The 24,498-nt window shown below is 26.3% G+C and overlaps 3 protein-coding genes across 8 annotated transcripts in view; 1 reads left to right on the top strand and 2 right to left on the bottom strand.

The window, feature by feature from the left end:
- Positions 1-14,798, bottom strand: part of LOC114128089 (transformation/transcription domain-associated protein-like) — a 31,378-nt gene extending 16,580 nt beyond the window's left edge. The window contains exons 1-33 of the mRNA XM_027992511.2: positions 14,397-14,798; positions 13,793-13,903; positions 13,529-13,717; positions 13,260-13,454; positions 13,003-13,169; positions 12,694-12,929; positions 12,424-12,628; positions 12,157-12,354; positions 11,833-12,085; positions 11,461-11,667; positions 11,074-11,399; positions 10,706-11,012; positions 10,493-10,638; positions 7,850-7,997; positions 7,630-7,778; positions 7,466-7,557; positions 7,077-7,360; positions 6,817-7,014; positions 6,556-6,738; positions 6,293-6,491; positions 5,767-6,068; positions 5,521-5,704; positions 3,315-3,547; positions 3,099-3,219; positions 2,878-3,011; positions 2,648-2,809; positions 2,316-2,570; positions 1,963-2,239; positions 1,684-1,889; positions 1,105-1,275; positions 582-722; positions 179-505; positions 5-109 (exon numbers count right to left, since the gene is read on the bottom strand). Of these exons, the coding sequence (XP_027848312.2) occupies positions 5-109; positions 179-505; positions 582-722; positions 1,105-1,275; positions 1,684-1,889; positions 1,963-2,239; positions 2,316-2,570; positions 2,648-2,809; positions 2,878-3,011; positions 3,099-3,219; positions 3,315-3,547; positions 5,521-5,704; positions 5,767-6,068; positions 6,293-6,491; positions 6,556-6,738; positions 6,817-7,014; positions 7,077-7,360; positions 7,466-7,557; positions 7,630-7,778; positions 7,850-7,997; positions 10,493-10,638; positions 10,706-11,012; positions 11,074-11,399; positions 11,461-11,667; positions 11,833-12,085; positions 12,157-12,354; positions 12,424-12,628; positions 12,694-12,929; positions 13,003-13,169; positions 13,260-13,454; positions 13,529-13,717; positions 13,793-13,903; positions 14,397-14,540 (6,555 nt within the window). The 5' untranslated portion in view covers positions 14,541-14,798. The remainder of the gene's footprint in view (positions 1-4; positions 110-178; positions 506-581; positions 723-1,104; positions 1,276-1,683; positions 1,890-1,962; positions 2,240-2,315; positions 2,571-2,647; positions 2,810-2,877; positions 3,012-3,098; positions 3,220-3,314; positions 3,548-5,520; positions 5,705-5,766; positions 6,069-6,292; positions 6,492-6,555; positions 6,739-6,816; positions 7,015-7,076; positions 7,361-7,465; positions 7,558-7,629; positions 7,779-7,849; positions 7,998-10,492; positions 10,639-10,705; positions 11,013-11,073; positions 11,400-11,460; positions 11,668-11,832; positions 12,086-12,156; positions 12,355-12,423; positions 12,629-12,693; positions 12,930-13,002; positions 13,170-13,259; positions 13,455-13,528; positions 13,718-13,792; positions 13,904-14,396) is intronic.
- Positions 14,799-15,381: 583 nt separating this feature from the next.
- On the top strand, positions 15,382-18,368 carry LOC114128092 (transmembrane protein 65). Of its 4 annotated transcripts, none has more exons than XM_027992516.2 (7): positions 15,382-16,311; positions 16,470-16,595; positions 16,712-16,723; positions 16,863-16,904; positions 17,120-17,187; positions 17,278-17,486; positions 17,821-18,368. In XM_027992516.2, exons 1-7 carry the CDS (start codon positions 16,062-16,064, stop codon positions 17,843-17,845), a joined length of 732 nt encoding a protein of 243 aa, XP_027848317.1. In that variant the 5' UTR covers positions 15,382-16,061; the 3' UTR covers positions 17,846-18,368. The 4 variants fall into 4 exon arrangements, with proteins under 4 accessions (XP_027848317.1, XP_027848318.1, XP_027848315.1 ...); XM_027992514.2 differs by having other exon boundaries at positions 15,559-16,311; positions 17,278-17,481; XM_027992517.2 differs by lacking the exon at positions 16,712-16,723 and having other exon boundaries at positions 15,548-16,311.
- Positions 18,369-18,419: 51 nt separating this feature from the next.
- On the bottom strand, positions 18,420-22,156 carry LOC114128087 (synergin gamma-like). 3 transcript variants are annotated; one of them, XM_027992507.2, is made up of 8 exons: positions 21,845-22,144; positions 21,578-21,658; positions 20,570-20,818; positions 19,854-20,000; positions 19,185-19,790; positions 18,958-19,081; positions 18,746-18,888; positions 18,420-18,687 (listed from the first exon to the last, which is right to left on the bottom strand). In XM_027992507.2, exons 1-8 carry the CDS (start codon positions 21,905-21,907, stop codon positions 18,535-18,537), a joined length of 1,566 nt encoding a protein of 521 aa, XP_027848308.1. In that variant the 5' UTR covers positions 21,908-22,144; the 3' UTR covers positions 18,420-18,534. The 3 variants fall into 3 exon arrangements, with proteins under 3 accessions (XP_027848308.1, XP_027848309.1, XP_027848307.1); XM_027992508.2 differs by having other exon boundaries at positions 18,420-18,699; positions 19,185-20,000; positions 21,845-22,156; XM_027992506.2 differs by having other exon boundaries at positions 19,185-20,000; positions 21,845-22,147.
- Positions 22,157-24,498: the final 2,342 nt, after the last annotated feature.

The following is a 24,498-nucleotide window of genomic DNA, read 5'->3' as shown; positions in this document are numbered from 1 at the left end:
TTACCACATTTATTAAAATGTAAAGTTCTTCAAGTTCATTAAGATATGGTTTTATCATAGGGAAAATATAAATTAAACGTGTAAGAAATGCATGAGCCATTCGTCCAATCTAAAATAATATATTACATCCAAAATAAAAATTTAATAATAAATATATTTAAATTGCAATTGCAATTACCTTCATATTGGTAGTACTGATGCAATCATATAATGATTTCTGAAGAGGTTTAATAGTGTTTAAAAGTTGTTCTTTAGGTAAAGTAGTTAAAAAAAATGTTAAAAGATCAAATGCTGATGCAATATTTGCAACAGCAACCGGAGTAGCGGGATTATTAGCAGCTGGTTCTAAACTTGATACAGTACAAAAGACTTTTTCCATCCATGCTAACTTTAACATATCAATACATCTGGACATTATAGCTTCTGATTTCAAAGCAGTCCTTAATAATGCAATACATCGTTTAGACAGTAACTCTGCCATACCTCCAGCAATACCATCATTTACCTAATAATATAATATTTTACACAAATGAACAAATAATTAAAATGTATTAAAAAATTGAAAAAATTGAAAAACAAACCTGACAAGCAATTTTTGCCAAAAAGTTGAAAACAACTACAAAGTCATTCTTGCTAATAGGTAAATCTTTGTCATTATCATCTAATTGTAATGAAACTGGAGATTCAAGTTTAATTTTTTTTATAGATTCATCAATAGAATTCTAAAAATAAAAATATAATATTTGCATGAATACAATAAATATAAAGTTATACTAGGTCAAATAACATTTATATTAATCAAAAATTTAATTATTTTATTTTATAGAAAGTATATGATAAGAAATTGGAAAACATTTAAATAAATTATATGACAGACATGTGTTATATGGTAAAAAAATCTTTATTAAGAATAAAAAGTATGATATTAAAGAACTGAAGTAAAAAATATTGAGTACGCAGTTGAGATTTGGCCAAAAACAGAAATAATAGCAAACTGATATTAGCGAAAACAGATATGCCTTGAAACCAATATGTAAATAGTAAACAAGAAAAGTGAAATATCAAAGATTATAATTATTACTAATGACAATTTGATACATTTACCTGGGCTGTATTATTTTCATCTCTAATTCGTTGTAATTCCCATTTTATAATAACTTCAGCCATTTCTACAGCTAATTTTTTGTGTTCAAAAGTGGCAGATGACATGAAACCCAATCTCTGCATTGCATTTAACATATGTTGAATAAGTCTATGTCTGATTGGATAATACACCTAAAACATAATAACTTAACGTGTATCATAAAACATTAATAATTAAATTTAAATAATTTAAAAAAATGTATTAATGTAATGTTTTTAATTTTTAATTTCAATAATTAAGTTAAAATTAAATTCATATTTTATTAAGGAAAGATCCTTCACAACATATTGTTAATGGGTTAGTAAGGAAAATTAGTCATTTGCAAGTTGCAATATCATATTATACTGTTAGATGCAAGATAATGTCTGTTTACTGATATTCAAACTTGTCATCACTAGGATTACTCCTAAGCTTGAATATATGTAGTTACAAGTATTGTAATTCTTAACATGCATGGAATATTTACTTTATATGATTTTTCATTAATTTATTATTCATACATATACATTTTTAAGACTAAGAAATTAATTAAAAATTACATTATAATGTCTGACAACCAAATGCAACACATGGAATAGCTGTTGCATTAAATGTGCTTCTTCAACAATAATTTTCTTTGTGCACTGACATAATAATTTATTTCCATTGTTCATACGAATAGATAATGCAGGTGTTATTAAATCCAATGCTTGCCGAACAACAATTCTCACTTCGACATGATATGCTTTAAGGAGTTCATGAAATACTGTAAAATTCAAAATATAATATACCTGTATAATATAATATATCTGTTATCAAAACAATTTTCTATTTAATACCTTGAAGAATTATTCGGCTATTAACATGGTATGAAGCAACTATGTATGATAGTAACAAATGGCCACTGTATCGAGCAGTTGGGTCAACACAAGTTTTTTCTAATAAACATGGCCATGCATAACTCATTACTCGTTTTAAATTTTCGCAGAGTCCATCAGGACTAAATGCACTTTCTTTATTAACAGGAAAATCATCAACTAACATACAGCCAAGTTGTAATAAATGAATACGTATGCTGTCTTCACCAATTCCTGGTGGTACTTCATGTATAATTAACTAAAAAAAAATGTCATTAATTAATATTAATACACATTTTAAGCTGAATTTATTTCAATTAATACTAGTATATTACCTGATATATATAAGATGTAACAATGTTTCCTGTTGAATCTGAAGGATCAGATGTGCCATGAATTAAAGCTTGTTGTTCATTATTTTCATAACTAGCCGAAACGGAAGGTAATATAATGTATTGCAAGATTTTAGATTTGAAAAGATTACTCATATTATTATCTTGAAATATTTCGACAAAACGAAAGAATGCTGTACGTTTCCATTGAGGAGAAAAAGTTTTTGCAACCGTTTCTTCTAAATATGTTCTTAAAAACTAAAAATACAAAATAAAATAGATTGATATAAAATAAAAACTAAATAATAATAAAATAGTTTTTAAATTAAACTTGCCTGAAAATCAGATATAAATCTATAACAAAATGCTCTGATCAAATGGAAGAGTAAATCTACTTGATTAGGGTTATGAATAAAATACTGTAGTAACACCTTTGCTAACATTTTTGGCTCATTCCAGTGAGAGAATTCAAGATATCCAGGGTTCAAAAAATGTTCCTTTAGTAATTATGTAATTAATTATTTAATTTATATTTAAATTAATTTTATTATTATTATTATTTTACTTGGTAGTGTTCAGATGCCCATAGTTCTGATAATGATATAATTAAATCTGTTTGGTTATAAATCCATTTTTTATCCAATCGTACAATAGAACTAATAATTCTAATAGTTTCATATTCAATAACTTTAGTAGGATCTAAATAAATTTAACAAACCAAATTTACTCAATGAATAATATTTGTAAATGAGTATTAATTCAACATATATTTATAATATTGTTTACCTGAATGAGAAGTTGTAATTAACTCATTAAGCCTACGCCCACTACCTTGAAGAGCTTCTCGTATTGTTTGGCATTTTTCATTAGCAATCATCATGTGTAAATATTTTACCCAATTAGGTTCCTATATCATAAAATAGTCAAAGCATTAATTTGTGCTAATTTATCATTAAAATCAGATATCTTTTGTTTTAAATATTTAACTAATTATTTTCTTACCTTTATATGATTATCTTGTAAAAATAGTTGTACAATTTGAGTTGGATATTTAAGCAAACATCCTAAGAGTGGTGTATGAAATGGAGATAATATGCTAACCTGAAGGCTTTTTTCACTATCCAAAACTAACCTACATAGTGATTCAATGTGCCTATAATTGGCTACAGGTAATTGTTTATACATTTCAATAATAATCACCATTATTGATTCATAGTTTCCGCTCTTTGAAATTCCTAATTTAAAAGATACAAGTATTTAAGTTTTCAACATTAAAATATTAGATTAGATTATACAATCTAAGATAATAGAATGAAAATTGGTCATAAGTTTATTTGTTAATAAGGCTAGAATTTATGTGATTGGTATTTGTTTTTTTTTTTTTTTTCAATGTTAATTATAAATTTAATTAATAAAGTTCACAAATTATCTTATATTAACGCGTTGACTGCCACGTGGCTGCAGGCGGTCATTCAATTGGCATTTGTTACACGCCAAGCATATTTTTCAATGTATTCTAAATTCGTATATCCCAAATATTTGAAAAACAGAAAAATAAAAAAAAAAAATTGAAAAACAAATGGGGAAAAAACGCATTATATTAAAAAAAATTGTAATGATTCCTGTTACGCTATGGTCCTTATTTTAGTGAATTATTAAAGCGCCATAGAAAAGTTAATAACATAAAACCAAATTAATTTATGGTTACCGGCGATCATATGGCATGGTAGTAATGATGAACAATGGGCGCCGGCTGCCAGTAGTTACAAATGCATAAAATTTGAGGATTACAGTAGACCGCGGATGGCCATGTGGCAGTCAACATGTTAATACTACAAAAGTTACATTTTTTATTTTACATATTTTTTCATATATTAATAATGATCACAACTATGTTATGTTATATGGTGTTGATATATTTAAACAAAAGTAATAAAGTAGACAAGTTACTATTACACTCCTAATTTCAATTTCATAAAAACAGAAATTTTGTCTTTGACATTTAGATATAAAATTAACAAAACTTCTTAGCTTACATAAAATGTAACTTTATTTAATTTATTTTAAAATTATTATATGATTAACAATGCTAGTTTGGAAATAATTTGTGAATTCAATCTTTATTTTAATATATTTTGTATATTTTATCATATTTTTATAAAATTAAATTGTATGTCATATAAAAAATTCTAGCTCTAGTAATATTATACCAAAATTGGTAACCATAAATTTAAATGATGTCACTTTATTTGGTTGGTAGCAACATTTAAAAATAATTCAATGTATCAAAAGTCTATTTCATTGCTATAGCTTCCAGTATATACTAGTATACCACCCTAATCTATTAAATTATATACACTAAAATTGTTAAATACCAAACACTCTTAGTTTTTGATTCGCTATTTAGAGGTACCCGTTAAAAGAGGGTTTCACTGTATTCATTTATAAAAATTACTATAAAATAAAATCAGTTTTAATATTATAAAAACTTAGATTTTTTACTCAAATTTTATATTAAGATCTTATTAAAAAAAATAAATATTACAGATTGAAAATTTAAAATAATCCATCAATTTAAAATATCCATGCATAGATTACAGGAAAAACAAACATTAACATTGATTATTTTAATTCAGCATTGGTGTTATATTTTAAGAAAGTATATTGATTTCTTTTAATTTAATTTAAATTTATTTTTTTTTTTTTTGGGGGGGGGGGGGGAAGTCTAGAAGCTGCATTGACTGTAGATAAAATGAGGAAAAATATATTAAGAAGATTCGGACATGTTATAAGGAAAGGGTGACTTGGAAGCAGTGAGAATAAATACGGAAATTAATGTAGAAGGAAATAAAAGAAGAAGATTGAAGAAGAGATAGATAGACAAAATAGATACAATTTCTGGCATAATTAAAGAAGAGATGGATGATAAAACTCTGTGAAACTTTAGGACGATAAAGTTGGAAGTGGAGGGCAAAAGAAAAGAAGATCCTAACTTTAACTTTTTATAATTTAAAGTAAATCTTTATTTAAGATTTGAGGCAATAGAATGTATGATCAAAAATAAATATTATCTATCAATTTTTAACAGTACTACAGATAAAATAAGGTTAAAAACTATGTTAATTAATATTCAGTATTTTAAAGTCTATAACAAATTAAATAAAAAAAAATGTAAATTATTAAAATTTCTTTAGTTATTTAAAATTACCTTTTTTCATTTGGATTAAAACCTCAAACATTTTTTTCATTATTTCCATTAAATGTGTACAAAACATATCACTAAAACTGGTAGGAAACAATTGAACTAAATACCATAAACGCCTTGTTCCACTTAAAGTTAAATTCCTGTAATCACCTAAATCTCCTAATTGTTTTTTCATCAATTCGTGGACCTAAAATAAAAAATATAAAGCTTATATATTAACTAACTTTTATAATTTGGTTGTATGTTTACCATTGGCATATCAATTTGAGAAGTAGAAACAAATTTTCTCAAACACTGAAATGCTGTTTCTTGTAAATCTGGATTATTTTTATCTAAAGCACCATATAAAGCATGAAAAATTCTACTTTTAACTTCAGGTTGAGGAATGTAATAACAAGCAGCAAGAGCTCTCATTCCAGCTTGACGTAATAATAACATTTGTCCTGGATTCATTGTTTTATATCCTGGTAACTTGGACATAGCTGAATCACTGGCTTCACAAAGATTTGATACTTCATGATAAAATAAATTGTGTTCTTTTATATTTAAATCTATTATTAAAAATAAACATCTAAATTACAAAAATATTTTTTAAATTTAGAGAAATAATAATTTATAAAGACATTTGATTTACATATTTTGTTTTAATAAAGTAGGTTACCTAAAGAACTTTTTTAGGTTATTAAATGACCCATTAATCATAATATATGGAACAAGTAACAATTAATCAATATCATACGATAAAATCCACAATCCACTTTCTTCATATAATTACCTATTGTAAATAGCCGAGGCAATAAAGAAGTACAGAATGTGTTTCCTTCCATCATACCAATTTGAGCTTTAAATCCTTGATGACGTAATAGATGCTTTCTTAAAGGAATAATTTCTGATAATCCTTCTTTATGAGGTTCCATAACTTGAGTTACAGTGATTCCTTGAGCAGATGCTATCACACTCAATAAATGTGTGGACTATAAAACAATCATTTAACAAAAAATTGAAAAGGATATAGAGAATACATGATAAAATACATACATGATTTCGAAGGAGATCATTAGGACTCGTTACTTGGCGAATAAGTTCATAAGTAACTTCATGTATTGCCTTTTTTTGTAAAGCTTGTAGTTGAGAACCTGAATTCTGATCTAATGGTGATGCTGCTTTCCGTAACATATTTTCTAAATTTTTTTTAGCTTCATCTAGAACTCCATTAGAAACCTATTTGGAATTAACATTAAATTATTTACAAAAAAAAAGTACTGCCATAAATTTTTATTATCTTCTCAAGTGACATACATCACCAGATAAATCCATGATAACAAAGAGTTGTGCTTTAACAAATAAATATAAATGTTCAAACACCCATTGAGAAGACATGCTGCTATAAAAAAATTGTATAGCATAACATCCTCCAAATTTAGTATACCAAGCACGGTCATAACACAAAGCACATAACTTATCAACCATGTATTCCATGTAAGGTAATTGACATGCCTAAAAAATATATTAATTTAATATAACTTTAAACTATATTAAAATAAAAACATTTTGATTACTCTTTCTTTGGATCCCATAATAATTGTAGCCGTATTTAAAATAATTGTAAGTGCTAGCCGTGCTGGTTTTAAAAGTTCTTTTTCTTGATAACTCATAACTGTTGCCATCGAATCAATTAATACAAGCGGGTCCATACCAAATGAACACTTTTCATTTTTTTCACTGTTTACTAATGGTCCAGCTTGTTGAGAAATCGCCACCATAGTATAGCGCATTACAACATCTAGCAGTGTTCCAAGAGCTGTGTCTCTAAGTTCTTTAACTGCAGCACTGACAAAAATACCTTTCAAAAATAAATAAGTTAATTATAATGAATTGTTAGATGCTAATTAATATATAAAGCATAATATAACAAATAATTTACAATATTGATAATAAAAATGTTTACCATTCAATGCCATTACATAAGTATTTCTTACAACCGGATCTGGATACTTGTACACTGTTGAATGTAAGTTTGATATTTTTCCTTCTTTGAAACTTAAATGATAATTTAAACATGGAAAGTGATTTATTTACTACTAAACTAATTTCTATAGCTATTATACTCACCTAGGATGAGAAAAAAATTTCATCAAAACTGTTTTATCATCATTTGATAATATAGATGCTGTCAAAAATGATTTTATTACATCCCAACATTTCTTACGATAGTATGGATCAGTTGATGTTTTAAGTGATTCTGTTGCAGTTTCAATAGCCTAAAAAAAATAATAAAATATATTCGAAAACTTAACTTAATTTTATTGTGCACAAATAAATTTTTACAAACCATATCAACATTAAATGTTACTGATTCAGTATATTCATTAAATTTAATGATAATTGCGGGTTTTTTTGATTCTTTATGTATTGAATAATCCAGACGTTGAGGTTCAGTCATCATCTTTCGATTACCACCACCAAACTTCCCTAAAACTCTAGAAAAATATAAAAATTAAATTACAATATGTTTAAAAAATATTTTAAAAATATGCACATTAATTCAAATACCACAGTACATAAGACAGGATTTTAATACATATTAATAGGTATTAAACAATATCCAAAGATGATTGATTTATATCATGTTCTGATTAAAGATTAAAAATTAAAAAATATAAATTGTAGAAACTTTGAAATATTTTGACATTATGTTATTATTGATTTCTACATAAATTAAAATTTTCAGAATAATAGATGGGTAAAGATTCTTTCCAGGGGAGCCTTATGTAGTGCGACGGGTTTTGCGAACCCGAGGCCTCGAGCTCTGGATTGTACTGACTTTAATTAGTTGGTGCAGTTCTCCCTATTCTGACCTTAATTGGTTGGAGAAGTCTGGTCCTCCAGTTTAGGGTTTAATCATAGGCACGAATTACTCAAAAATATTAAGAGGGCTTAAATACCAACATTTTTAAGGAAACAAACCCAGCCCGTGAGGGGCCCCTCGCACACCTTAATAGTACCATATTATATATATAATATATATTAATAAAATATAAATCTCACAAATATAATTAAACATTTTATGTAAAACAATTAATATAATTTATTACAAATTTAATGACAATTAAAGTTTATTTTCAGCATACTTATTTAACTTATTTAACTTCATACGTCATTATCTCTTTCATTGTGAATAACTAATAAGTACGATAGTCTTTAAATTTTTAATAAATGTAATTATTATGGAAATATTATGGTAGTAACACTATGTAATTACGGGATTTGGGGTGCTAGCATTAAAATTCAGGGTGCCTATGGGTTTAGCGCAGGGCTAACAATCTTGCCTTAGAAAACAATATTGTTCAGAACAACATACTTGTCTCGGAATCGTGGAGCTTTGGAAAAAAGACTGGAAAATGGAAAAATGGATTATCTTTTAAAAGCTGGAGCAGTTCAGTGCTTATTTGAGGGGACACGGAAAGATATGGACTAGGAATGGTGGCCCTATAAGAGATGAGATGAAATCATGAAGGAACGCTAGATATTCAAGACACAATGATATTCTACTGTGAATGTAATAAACATCATCAATTTGGAACGGGCTTTGCATTACATAAAAACTTAATGTCTTCAGTAAGAGAATTCAAAAGCATTAAACCAAGGATATCAGTGTTAACATAATCTAGCCCACGGAAGAAAAAACACAAGAGGAGGACAAATTCTATGATAACTCGGAACACACGCTAAATGAAATCCCACAAAGTAGAATTAGGATAGTCCTAGGAGACTTAAATGCCAAGTTAGGGAAGGAGAACATACTTTGGTCAACGATTGGTAACCATAGCCTTCACAATGTAACTAGCGAAAATGGACTCAGACTTATAGATTTTTCAAGTGGTGGAGGACTTGTTGTGAAGAGTTCAATTTTTCTACATAAAAATATCTATAAGGGTACACGGAAACCACCGAATGATAGATATCTCAGTCAGATAGACCATGTCCTGATTAATACTAGGTTCAAAAATTGTGTGCATAATATCATAACAGTCAGATAAGCTGACTGTGATTCAGACCACTACCTAGTTAAAGGAAAGTTGAAGGTTAAATTCAAGAAACTGATATCTATAAAAGGAACATTTGTGAACAGATATCTATAACATGAATAAGTTAAAGAATATAAATACACGTGGAATTTTCAAGCAACAACTAAGCAATGAACACTTTAAACATAAATTAATAGGAGACAATTGATACTAAATGGAATGCGGTTAAGGGTGCTCTAAAAACGGTCACAAGTAATAGACAAAAAAAAGAGAACAAGGAAACCGTGGTTCAACTACGCTTGCATGGAAGCATATAATAGAAGAAAGAGGCTAGGACTCAATTGCTTAACAACCCTACTAATAGAGAGAAAGTTATGGTACACAGAGAATACCAAAAAGTAGTAAATAGTATATTTAAATATAAAAAACAGTAATATACAAAATATGTATATAAGGGGAAGCCGAAATTGATCATAAAGTAAATAAAACTCAACAACTATACCAGAAGATAAAGTCAATTAGAAGGAGGGAACAAAAAATATAATAAATTCCTTAAAAATGACGATGGTTTCCTAGTAACAGAACAAGACAAAGTAATGGAAAAATGGAGACAGTATTTTGGATTATTACTTAATAGTGAAAATCCAGTCGAGGCATTTGCGTAGATGCCAAAGAAACCTAATAAAAAATAGTTCAAACTTCTATATTTAAATAAAAATAGAAATAAATTTAGACTAACAAATTTTCACTTAGAATCATTTTTTGTTTACAATAATTTATAATTTAAATTCAATTTAAAAATCTAGTACAGTAACCTATAATGAGCTACACTACAAACCTATATTATATAACAGAATTATTTTCCCGGTTATTTTTTTTCATAAATATAGTTGATAGTATTAAATGGGTTAAATTTGATTCATATTTAAATCTAAATAAAATATTACCTGAATGCTACAGGATAAACATTATCATTAGTATTATGTAACGATCGCCATAAAGCTTGCATTAAATCAGCTCTCACTGGTTGAATATGTTCATACAAAAAATCTGTTTGCAGATTATCCACACATAGTTCTAAAGTTCTAAGACCCTAAAAAAATAATCAAAAAATAATATTTATAAAACTCATTTACAAAGAAATTGTATTAATTATTAACCTGAATAATTAATGATGGAGATCCGTTCAAAGCTGAAACTAATGGATCCATAAGTAGAGGTAAATGAGGTAATAATGAACTTAAACGAACAGGTACAGTAAGACACAATTCTACAAATAAATCTTTCATATCTTGTTTATGTAAACCAGATTGTAAACTATTTAGACTTTTTAATAAGTTTGGTAAAAGAGGTAAAAATTCTTGATATAAAACTCCATGTGCACCTCCTCCAATGCAACGAAATAGAGGACGTAATAGTAAAAAATAATAATATGGATCTTTAGCTGTTAAAGCTAGTTTCATTGAGCTGCAATCAAAAATTGAATAAAATATAAACAACAAAATTAAGCTCATTTTTTAAAACTTACCTGTTAACAATTTGATTTAAGTAAGGTTGAAGTGTTTGTTCACTTTCAATTGAATACTGATTAACAGTGTCGAAAACTTGCTTAAAAAGTTTTAAATATAAGTTACTTCGCTCAGCATTTCCACTACCCATATCTTCCATTTTACTAAGTAAATGCTCTAACAACAGTGTAGCAAATATGGAAGATGTGTCTGATGTATTGAGGCTATTATTTAAAAGTGATTCACTGATATACATTAAAGCATGATTTTTTTCCACGCGCTCAACAAAATAAGCTATTGTAGTAGAAAATATTTCTTTAAATGTACTTGGAGGTAATAAGGCAAACTACAGAGAAAAAAAATTATGAGATTACTTTTTTTAATGTTAACATTTAAAGAATACTTACAACACTACTTAAATGGTCCATTGATTCTTTTTCTTCTTTTGATCGTGGTCTTAAAACATTGGCATTGATATTTTGATTATTTAATGGATTTACCATATGCACATCCATAGCTTGTAAAGACCATTTAACAAGACCTAAATAAATTTTTACAAGTTGAGGTTTTACTGGTAATTTTGGTGTACTTCCCGAATCATCTTCTTTGTTAGTCTGAAATCAAAGACAAAAATAATATGCCATAATAAAAATTATAGATAGAAATCAATAATAGTATTAAATGAATAATTGAATATTGATCAACAATAATATAAGATAAATATATTTATCATTAATCTTAATTGTTTACTAATAATACAATACTTAATAGTAATATACCTTAACTGTAGCAATACCCCAAGCTGCTGTTTTTATACCACAAATTATAACTTTGACCAATGTTCTACACTCTGGTAATGAGAATAAAGCTGTTGGTGATGAAGAGAATACATATTTAGTTTTTTCTTGAAGTTTTTTTCCACAAGGACTATTAGTGAACTCTTTTTGTTCTCTTTTTACTATGTCGTCAATAATTTCACCCTCATTGATGTCAAGAATTTGAGATGATTCAGTTGACGATGTTTTAGTGGTACTATAGCAGTAATTTATATTTAAATATTTTAAATCTTTAACATAAATAAATTTTTATTTGATAAAACATACTTTTTAGAAATAATAGCTGGTATGTATAATTTAGAAACCACTTTGAGTTTTAGCACATAAACTTGAATAATACGTATTAAAAGATCAAAACTGACAGTTTCTCCTTGAGTAGATTTTAAGTTAGGGACATCTTCGCCATTTCTTTGTCTAATGCAATCTACTAAATTCATTAACATTTTACAGCACATTAACTGGATACTGTAACATTTTTTTATTTATAAATTACATTTTAGTTTTTATTACATACATTGTTATATTTTCTCTTACCTAGGAGTTAAACTATGATCATGAACATTGATTGCAAAAAGATTAATGGCTTTAACAATTGTTGGTAATGATAAATGAACTCGAACATGATGAATAAGGTCAGCAATAGTACTATATGCCAATGGTTTTAAATTTTCAGTAGTAGTCCATCCTCTACCAAGTAGTGTATTTTCATCAAGTAGTTTATCCATATATGGAATAAATTCTAAAATTAAAAATAAAAGTAAAAATTTTAAAATTAAATAACAACATTTTTTTTTTTTTTTTTACTTATTCGTAAGTCTGTATTAAGAATATGTCTTGATGCAATCAAAAGTTCTTTTCTAAGATGTGTAACTTCCATAGGACATGATTCTAACATTCCAATCATTCCTTCAACTAATTGTGTAGAATGAACAGTTACAATCTCTGCAAACGGCTTAATAACAAATGCTAGATAAGATAAAACTTTTATTTGGGCTGATACCAATTCGACCAAAATTTCTTTGTTATAATTTGAATGTGATCTATAAATATTTTATACAATTATTAAACTATGAATAAAGTTAATTAAAAACTGTATAAATTGTATTTTTATACTTGTAAAGCATTGATGGTTGTAGTGGTATAATTCGTATAATGGTTGGAATATATTCACTAAGTTCTCTTTTAACATTATCTTTATAAAGTTGATAAATAAGTACAATTGCTATTGGCAATTCTTGTAATATTTTTAATGATGAAATGCTACGCGGAATAACATTATACTAAATAAAATATAAATGTATTAGATAATGAATAAAATATGTTTTTAACTCCTGAGTAACTTATTTAATATAATTTAATATTAAACTTACTGTCTCAATATTATTTTCTGAAGTTTCACAATTAATAACAATTGTGGAATATGTGTTATCCAGAATTTCACTTATATCAACTGTAGACAAATCATTAATACGCAATCTTTGTTGGGTTCTCATACTAAATATTTTTTCCATATTGTCAGGTATATCCCAATAAATTTTTTTAGTATGTTGTAGAAATTTACTAATCTATTATATAAACAATGCACATTTTAACCATTATATAATTGGAATTAATAAATTAAAAATTATTTTTAAATTACTTCAGCATTATATGGTGGTCTAAAATTTTTTTGTAACTCAACAATGATACGAATACATGAAATTCCATTTTGTTCATTATCAGTTTCAATGAGCTTCATACACAATGTTACAAGCCGATCAACATGAGGTTTTAGAAATTCATTACATGGTAGTCTGTATATCATTTCTAGCACTAGTTTTCTTACTTGCTATAGACACAATTCCCGTTATAAAATATAAATATTATTTTATAATTGTTTAATCATGTATACTTCAAAACTTACAAATATATGATATTCTGCTATAAAATATGGTTCTCCGTCTACTAAAATTCGAATAAAATGTTTGATCATATGTTCTAAAAATGTTGGATATTGATGAGAATTCACAATCATCTGAAAAATGTCGATTAAAAGAAATAAATTGGTTAGCGTTTTTAGTTATATTATGAACTGATTTTTTACAGTACATACCAAATTTACATTAATTAGAATGCAATTTGATAAAAGTTAATGTGAGTCTCCCAAAAACCTTATTTTATAGACTTTTTAAATGTTTACTTTTAATAACTTTATGTATATTACAAAGTTTAAATTTTACCTACCTAAGTTAATATAATTTCAATTATTGAGTTCAAAAACTTAAAAATATATATTTTTTAAAAAAAATCTATCAAAATAGATCTAATCAAACTAGTTTAAAATAAATCATGACATAAATTAAGAGTATATAGCTGAGTTGCAAATATTAATTTTTATTTTATTGTACCTATATTTGAAAATAATAATCTTTATACATCCACAACAAAATATATAGCCAGTCACAACATTTACTCATTCAATAAAGAAAATTTTTATTTCTTTCCTAACATAAAAGATTAATTTTTACCTCAAAGTTTTCATTCAAAGTTTGGACTATTTTTAATTTTTGTTCATCTTCAACATTTGGATCTGTTAACAATGTAATATCGGAGCGATATTTATCCATTGTCGATTCATGATCTAACATTATTTCCATCTTAACTGCTGCCATTATAAATGTTTATTTAATTAAACATCCACTTCTGAATAATTTAATTCACTATAATAATTGATAATAAGAAACATACTATAATAAACAGTAATAATTCTAACTTTTACTTAGAACACCATTATTAGAGTAATGTTATTTCTTATAAGTATTAAGAATTATTAAGAATGTTTAGGTCACTTGTCACTACAATTTTTATAGTAAATATTATTACTAATTTCAATTTAATAAAAATAAAGAAACTAAGAACATAGGATATTTGAATAATTCACATTTTGAAGAAACTTTTTCAAAATTTCATACGAATTTAATATTTACTATCATTTTTTAAATAGCGGAAAAATTTAAGCTAACCTCAATCTGAGAATTATCTCAAAGAAAATATAAACAGTTTATGGCAGTTTTTTATTTACACAATCAAAAGGGTATCACAAAACAATAATATTATCACAAAATAGATATCGGGAAAGAGACGGGAACATTCAACATTACTCTAACGAGTCTGTGGTCTGTCTATGATTTTACCACGTAAACATAATATTATACATTCTTTACTGTAAAGTATAAATTTTCGTTCTTTTTGATATTTTTTAATTTGAATGAAATATAACATAATATGATTTATGATTCAATATTTATAACCTGGTTATGTTAAAGTATACCTAAATATGCAATTTAAGTTCAAAAGGTGTTAGGCGTTTGCTATGAAAAAAGTTTGAAATTCAAAATATTCTATTATGTCTAATGAATAATGATAAATGAAATGATACATATATAATTTATTAATAATACATTAATTAAAATTTTGATAGTTTTCCACTACACTTGGTTTTCCTTTTTGTTTTTTTGTATTTTAAATGTCTTACAATAAAATGCATACGCAAATACGCAATGTAATAAAAAAAACGTACAATACTTAAATAAAATGATAAGTTTGGAAGTATAGTTGGAACTGCCCCAGCTTTTAATATAGGTCTATTTTTTTTTTAATTATATTGACAGTTCTATCACTTAAAATAGTCAAGTAAGACAGAATTATTCTTATCTATCTCGATGACTATACAAAATTATCTACCATGGTCCATGGTATTGGACTATTTTGGTAGCACTACTGAACTCGGTTAACATTTATTATCAAAAATAACAAAGTATTGATTTGAAATTTGATGGGTGGGCACAGGGCAATAGAAATATAATATTATATATATACTTGACTAAGTTGACTACCTATGTGGGTGGGTGTCAGGTGATGACACTGTTGACTGCCTATATGAAGTTGTTACTTGTTAGTTATAACTATTAAAATAATATCTTACTATACCTATCCAGTTTATAGTGAGAAGTGTCAATTATTTCTTAATATTATAATTTTCTAATTTGTAATATTTCAGTTACTCGAGTTACCATTATAATTAAACTAATTACTAAATTTTGATTTTTTTTAGAACAATTTTTTAAATTACATTTACTATTATATTAATTTTACTGATTAATTAAATAAAGTTTTTAAGTATTTAATTTAAAATGTGTTCTACATCAAATAAAATATGGAAAAACACCATATGTATATGGGAGTTAAGCCGACTAAGAAATGTTACTATGATCAGTCGGCTATGTACAGCAGCAGCAACAAATTCTAAACAGGATGATGATAAATCATTAACTAAGGAAAAGGCTCAGGCGCTAGTAATGAAACTGACAAACGAAGAGAGAGATAATTTGGCTTGGTGCTTAAATCATTATGAATCAGAAGAGACCAAAGCAGAATATCAAGGTTCAGTACTTATCATGTTTTGGACCGTTTGCATGAGTTCTTTATTCAATAATTTCAACCTTTATTCCATTATAATTCCTATCCACATACCTATTTTGAAGGAGTGATAAGACTTAAATATTTCATCATGCATAGATTTATTAACTTTATACCTATAGGTCAATTGGCAGGGTTCAGATGGCGTTCAAAGTTTGGACGTCCCAGTAAAGTACCCGAGTTAGGAGATGTAGATCCAACAGGTTCTTACTGCCCATTGCCAGAAGAATGGTTACTAAAAAAATATGGTATTTACCTATTTAATATTTATAATATTAACAATATTAAATTATTTATTGCTAATTCATCATTTTAATACTAATATTTTTTTTTCTAAATATTATTTCTTTCTTACAATGGATAGAAGAAACTAACAGTAAGATAACTATCAATATTAACCATATTCACCATATTAATTAACCTAAAACTACATTTTTTTTTTTTTTAATAAAAACCAATTAGTGTAATTATTGTATTTATAATTTGATTCTGTTTAAATATGTTATTTTAATTAGCTGAGACTGTACCAGAACCAACTAGAGCACAATTATTTAGAGGTATGTAATACTTGTTTATTTTTTTAATTATCTGAAATAAACTTTGTTTGTATAGGTAGGCTATTGATATTGTTACCCACTTTGTATTGATATTGTTACCTAACTTTTTTTTTAAATTAAACTGGTTTTTTTTTTTTTAACTGCATTATTAAGTTTGGCTTTTAAATGCCTAATTATTAAAAATTAATGCTATTTAATATTTTTTTCTTTTACAGTGGGATTACAAAATGCTATTCCTTTTATAATGTTTGGATTTTTGGACAACTCTGTGATGTTAATATGTGTATGTAAAAAATTAAATAGTTTTTAGTTTAATAACTTTACTACTATTATTATATAGTATATATGTGTGTGACTAAAGATTTTTTTTTAGGGTGAATCAATTGAAAGAACAGTTGGTGCTGTAATTACAATATCTACAATGGCTGCAGCTGCGATTGGTAATACTTTTTCTGATATACTCGGAATAGGCTCTTCTTATTATGTGGAACAATTGGTAATCAAGCTTGGTTTAAAACCTCCTAATCTAACTCCTATTCAATTGGACATGAAATGTAGTAGACGAGCTGCTAATTTAGTAAGGTTAAAAAATATATAAAACCAAAAGTATTAATTGAAAAGGAAATAATTTTTTGCTTAAATATAAATAAGTAAAAATTATTTCAGCTTATCTAAGATTTAGTTAAATAATTAAAATATTTTCTATTTACAAGTTATACTAATGGAGAAAACAATTGATCTTTTTAAATCCCTGTAAATATTTATTTTTATTTAGATATATTGATAAATATATACCTAAATGTTATTAATTAAAATAAGAAGTTATTATTTTCTTATTTTCAATTATACTTTGGTTATTGTATTACTTTTTACCTACTTCATTGTTTTAAGTTTTTATTTGAATTATTATTATCAGGGAAGAACACTTGGAGTTACTCTAGGTTGCTTTTTGGGTATGTTTCCATTGTTATTAAAAAAAGATGAAGAATCTACCGATGAAAAGTCTGAGGAGGAAGAAGATGAAAAATAAAAAAAAATATATTTATTTTCACAGGTTATAAATAAGTTTCATTCTGACTGATTTCTTGAAATGATTAATTTAGAAATATAGAATATAATACATACTCAGTTTAATCATTAACAGTAATTATATTCTTGGATATTTTCTTTTATCTGAGTGTTAAGAATTAATCTAATTTTAGTGTCTGTTCAATCTTAATGTAATGTACTGCTTTATTTAAAATAACTAAACTGTAATGCCTATAACATAGATGTCTATTTTGATATTGTTTTTTAAATACTATATATTTTATATCTAGTCAATTAATAGTTATTTATTTATTATTTGTAGTTAATACTACTTATTAATTGTTATTAATTTTATAACTGTATTCTGTGTTTACTGTTTATTATTTTACAATGTTTTTTTATTCCAAAATTAAATATTAATATTAATTTCTTCAATGAGTATAATTTTATTGGATACTAAAATATGATAGTATTAACATATATATGTAAAATAAGAATCACATTTTCTTTAATAAATAAAATGACAAATAATTATTATAATAACATAATTATAGATCGAAGATATTGTGAAGAGTTATATATAAAACAAAAATAATAAGTATTACTTAACAGTAAGGTGAGAAGTTTGAACAAAATTTATCAATAAATTTATACAAGATGAGTGGTAGAGATTTAACATATATTCAGTAGAATCTGTACTGCAATTGCATTTGCATAAGTAGCATGGTATGGAATCCTTTGTGGAATCTAAAACCTAGTTTTTGAGCTAATTAAAATTTATTTTATGTTTATGTATAAATTATTGAATTTACCTCTGTATTGTTAGTTGATTTATAGGTAGAGTTATTGAAATATGTTTCCAATTTTGCCAACACATCATTTAATCTATCTTCTAATGATGGACAATGACAGTTTTTAAGTATTCTTTGACATATTTGACTTATTAAATTTAATTCTAAAACATTTGAATTAAATTAATTTAATAATTAATTTCTCAAGTAATATCAAATTTATTTATTCATACGTGTCAAGTAATTAATCCCTTTATCGTGATTTATAACTTCCATAAGTACTTTCTCATCAGATATGTTTGAAAATGTAGTAAAACCTTCTTGCAAAAATTCCAAACATTTATTTATACATTGGACCTAAACAATAAATATATCATGTAAATAAATTAAAAGTAAAAACTAACTCATTAAAATAAATTGAAAATATGTTTTATCAGTATTAAAAATTAAAAATACATACTTGAACGTTTTTCCAATCTATTTCAATGTCCGGTTTATTACTTAAAACTTCTTCGACACACAAGAAATCCCCAAATTCATCATCACAAACATCATTTTGAACATTCTCATTAATAGTTTCAACAGGCTTTACTTCTAAAAGATCATTATCATTATTTTTATTTATTATATTTTCAACATCATCAGTTTCTGCTGCTAAAGTCCGAAATACTTCATATTTATCAAGAATGTCATCTTGGATAGTTATCATATTTTGTGGATTTTCTAACAAACTTGAAACAACATTTGTTGGCGTGTCATTTAACATTTCTGCTGTTTTTTCATTTATCTTAGTGTCTTCTTTAAAAGACAATGTATCAAAAGCTGATTGGAAATCTGTAAATTCTTGATTATTTTTACTGTCAGTGATTGTAAACTGAGCAGATTGGAAATCTGAAAACTCATCATCAAATGCCTCGAAACTATCATTGACGGGAGCAAAGTCTAACGATTTTGGTTCAGGATTAGTAGATAATGAAGGTATAACTTTAGACGTTTGGTTTTTTGGTTCTATAAATGTCACCGCTAAAGGGTCGTATTCTTCAGATGAAATGATATTACAATTTGGCTGTTGAAAGTTTTTGTCATAAATATTTTGGTGTTCATTATTAATTTTTGTTATACAACTTGCCTTATTTGCTGATTGTGGTTTGTGTTCAATATTTGATTTCACTGTTGATATATTATGTTTTTTCTCGATAATTGTATAATTCAATTGTGGTATTATTGGTTTATGAATATGTTGCAACAATGATACATTAGATACTGAATATCCATTCTTAAATATAAAATTTCACATTTATCATTTAAATATTTTTTTGTATACATATAAAAGGAAAATTGTTATTTGATCAATTGCCATTCAAAGAATAAAACATTTTCCATCTGGTGGTAAAACAAATAAAAAAAATTCCGGCTCCTTAATATTTTAATTTTTAGTGAACTATAAGCATTTTTAAATATTTAATATTTTTTATACTCATTGCTCACTTAAAAATTAAAATATCGTAAAAAACCAAAGAGAGAACAAAGATAATGTTCTTATCTATAAATTTTATAATATGTTAATAAATTCACCCTAATATCAAAACTAAAAGCACACAATTAAAACCGGAGAATGAAAATTTACTATATCATACATGTGTAAGACAGACACAACACATTTGGGTGCAACATCCTTGAAACATAAATAAAAATCATAAGAAATATCTAAAATTCTGAAAAAGTATATAATATAAATTACAAATAAACCTAACACATTTTTTATGTTATAAATTGTATGTTTGATACTCCACGTCTCCTCATGTATATTATGGATGGCAATTGACTTAAATTTATTAATATTACCTGAACCAGCGTGATCAAAGCCAAAATTATGTAAAGTTCTTGTTGAGATAATAATCCTTCAACACCAACATTAGCCATGGACCATAATCCACCCAGTACATCAACAGGTAGGCCACTAGTCATCAATAACTGTGAAACTAAATGTGTATCACATGTCCTATCACGTCTATCAGATTTCACATACTGCCATATCTGTTCATACAATGGATGCACAAAACCAGATTTTGGTATCATCCATTTTGGTAAATTCTGAAAATATAAAAATAACATAATTCTAATTAATTAAATTCAGTTGAATATCATTTTAGTTTATTTGTTATTTGGGTTCAATACTTATTCTTAATTTAAATATTTATATGTCTATACTAAATGTACCATTTAAGTAATACTCATGTTATAAATTACAACTAAGGACATTTTTTTAATTCTCAAGAACAAATAATTTTATCATTGAGAAAATACCATTGAAATGATCAAATTTTATGAGATATTGATTATAAATTAGTAAGCCAATTATATTTTTTAACAGCAGTCACAAAATTTAAGATTGTTATTTTAATCTAAAGAGGATGCCTCACCACCCATTTACATTTCTTGTGTACGTCTTACAAGTGAGCATCACTTATAAAACTACATATTATACTCAGTGGCAAATTTATGCTTAGTAGTTAATATTTAGCTTTGTTAATTTTAATATTAAAAGTGAATTGAAATTTGAATTATTATTAAACTTTAATGAAAAAATGTACGTGTTTGAATATTGGTTTTTCATATTACAATTACTAACTATATTAAGTAAGCCAATGGCTATAAAATATACAGATAATGTTTTTACCTTTAAGTTTTATGATAGGTCATATTTATTATCTTATTCATGCTAATATTAAAACTTATGTAGGTATCAAGCTAAACAAACTTTCAATATTAATCACTTGTAAGACGGAAACAAAAAATTAACAAATGGTATCCTCTTATTTCTTTATACTAATTATTATTATTTAATATTACCGAGTATAATTGATGGTCTTTATTGACCACAAATGTGTCTTGAGAGATGATGTTTTTAATCATAGAATCTGCATCAAAACTCTAAAAATAATAATGATATTAATGCTTTTTATTTATAATATTTAAACATTTTGGTATTCTGAAATAATTAACATATTATTTAATTGTTATTTTTATAGTATAACAGTTACAAAAGTTAAAATGTAAATTTGTAAAAAATTAATGTAAACCATAAGGGTATAACAATTAAACAGTGTCAAGACTTACTTTTTCACTTGAACTTTTTTTACTCGAAGAAGCAAAGTTCTTGGCATCGTGAAATTTGTCCATTCAGAAATATATTGTTCAATATGGATAATACAAACTAACAAGCGAGATTTCAAAAATTTACAAATTATGTTTTAAGTATGATACTGTAAGATTGTTTCAATCAACCAATACCTAGTTTAAAATATTACTACATTAGAATTTAGTAAACAAAATATTTAATTTTTTAATAATAATAAATTATTAAATAATATTAAATAGGTTTATATTATAATATTATAGTAATATTTATTTTAAAATGATAAATGATTATTGACGCTATAGTGATAGCAGCACGATTTAAGATATACACTTATACAGTAATTATACTAGTAATACACTTATACACTCATACGAGTAGAGTAAATGAGACTCAGACTACTCAGAGACTGAGACCAGAGACATTACGATTTACGAGTTTAGTAGTTTACTATTTTTAATAGTACGTTTTGGTTTGTTGAGTTTCCACCTAAATGCCGCTAGATGGCGCCAGCCAGTAGTTCCACAGCTGATTTGGAGACTCAGTTTGACGACATAAAGAAATACATAATATCATAGGCCGGGTTGCTACTACTGCCACGATAGTTCACTGCCACGATAATATAATGCTCCGAACATATTACTCCGAATGTAAAATGCAACGAATACAAGTTATCCGATTATATACAACTACGAAGGTAGATCAAACTACTCCGATATTATTAATATTATGTTATTTTCATTGATAAACTGTAATATCAATTGATATTACCATATTTGATAATATTAGTGTTATTAATTAATTTATTTATTTATTTTAATTTAAACGGTGTGAACCCAATAACATATTAATATATTACATTAGTAAACTTAAATCTATTTAGTTAACTGTAATGACAGTAATATAAACATAAAACAAATAAAAGAATTATAAATTAATAATAATAATCTGAGCGCACGGCAGTGCGCCTGCCAAGTTTCAGCAATGCCAGTGTATCTTTACACGAACCAATTCGCCCGGTTTTTGTAACCTATGTATCTCTGTTTCCTCTTAAGATAAACTTTTGAAATTTATAACACAGATTAATCTATAGTAGGTAGTTTAAGACGCTCTAAGAAAATTAGCCCTTAATATTGAGTCATTTAATAATGGGAGGATTTCAAAATTTGCAATTTTGTTACTGACTGACTGGTCATCGAAATTATAAGACACTTCCCGATTAGGTAGAAACGTGAAATTTGGCACAAAGGTAGGTCTTACAGTGTAACTAAAGGAAAATATCTAAAAATCGAAATTTTTTCAAAATTAATGGCATAACATTAATTTATCGCCACTCGCGCGCCCGCTCACGAACATAGTCAAACGCGCAGCACTCTGTTCTGTTACCTACCTTTGTTCAAAATGCTCCCACCACTCTTTGTACAGCCGCGCTAACTTTGCGTACTCACAAAGTGTAAACGTTGAATTTATTAACGATCCGAAACTTTTGGCTAAAGGGGAGAATCATTTTGAGAGTGGTAATGTTCATACTTGTAATTTTGTTCTAGGCGTTTTAACAGGTAGTATTCATTCTAGCATGAAAAAAAAATTAATCAGAATGAGGTAATTTAAAATAATAATGTAAAAATTCTTTTAAATGTAGATTGATTCAAAGTATTTTTAAATTTTTAGATCCACCTTAATAATGACATTATAGACTTTACTAAGTGTACTTGTGCTGTTGGACAAACTAAATGCAATCACATGACAGCCTTATTGTTACATGATCATAAAAATATATCTGTAACCGATAAAGAATGTGCCTGGTGCAAACAAAAATTTAATGACGATGATAGGATTTGTACAATAGATGAACTTAATCCTGACATAGTAATTTCGTTATTAAGAAAATTAACTGTGATATCAAGCAGATGTGTTTTGAAAAACTTAAGTCCAGTAATCATGTAGTAGGATTTACTTGGTTAGTTACTCCAGAACCAAGTAATTCTCTTCAAAATGTTTTGAGTTTGCCACCTTTTGAATCTGTTCTTTTTTCTGAAGAATTTAGAAAAACCTTAGATAAAAAACAGTTTTTGAATCACTATTTCAACATTTATTTCAAACAAATTGAAGAAATAGCTGCTTAAACGGAAGGACAGTCGGACAATATCAAGTGGTCTTTTTACAGACAGTACAGGATCACTGCTAGTAATTTTTCAAAGGTATTAAAGAGTGTTAAAAGAAATAGGTATCTGCCATCTCTTTTTAAAACTCTAATAGGAAGTTATAACTTAGAATTTCATAGGTCTGTACTGTGGGGCAAACATCATGAGAAGGTAGCTATAAAAGAATTTAAGGAAAAATTGAATATTCATGTTCAGCCCACAGGTATATGACTTCATTCATCAGGTCTCATAGAAGCTAGTCCCGATGGATTGGCTGTAATAAATGGCAAACCATACTGCATTGAAATAAAATGTCCTTATAAATCCCATAATCAGGTTTTAGAACAATGCTTAATAGAGCACACAGATTATATTTTAAAATTAAATTCCAATGACAAATTCAAGTCATACATACATATTAAATACTGATCATGAATATTTCAGCCAAATATTTATGACTAAATCTATTGGTTGTATTCTTGTTGTATGGA

This window comes from Aphis gossypii, chromosome 1, assembly GCF_020184175.1.
Source record: "Aphis gossypii isolate Hap1 chromosome 1, ASM2018417v2, whole genome shotgun sequence".
Taxonomy (NCBI): domain Eukaryota; kingdom Metazoa; phylum Arthropoda; class Insecta; order Hemiptera; family Aphididae; genus Aphis; species Aphis gossypii.
Note: the sequence above shows the minus strand (reverse complement) of the source record. Positions and strands in the feature narration are given on the sequence as shown.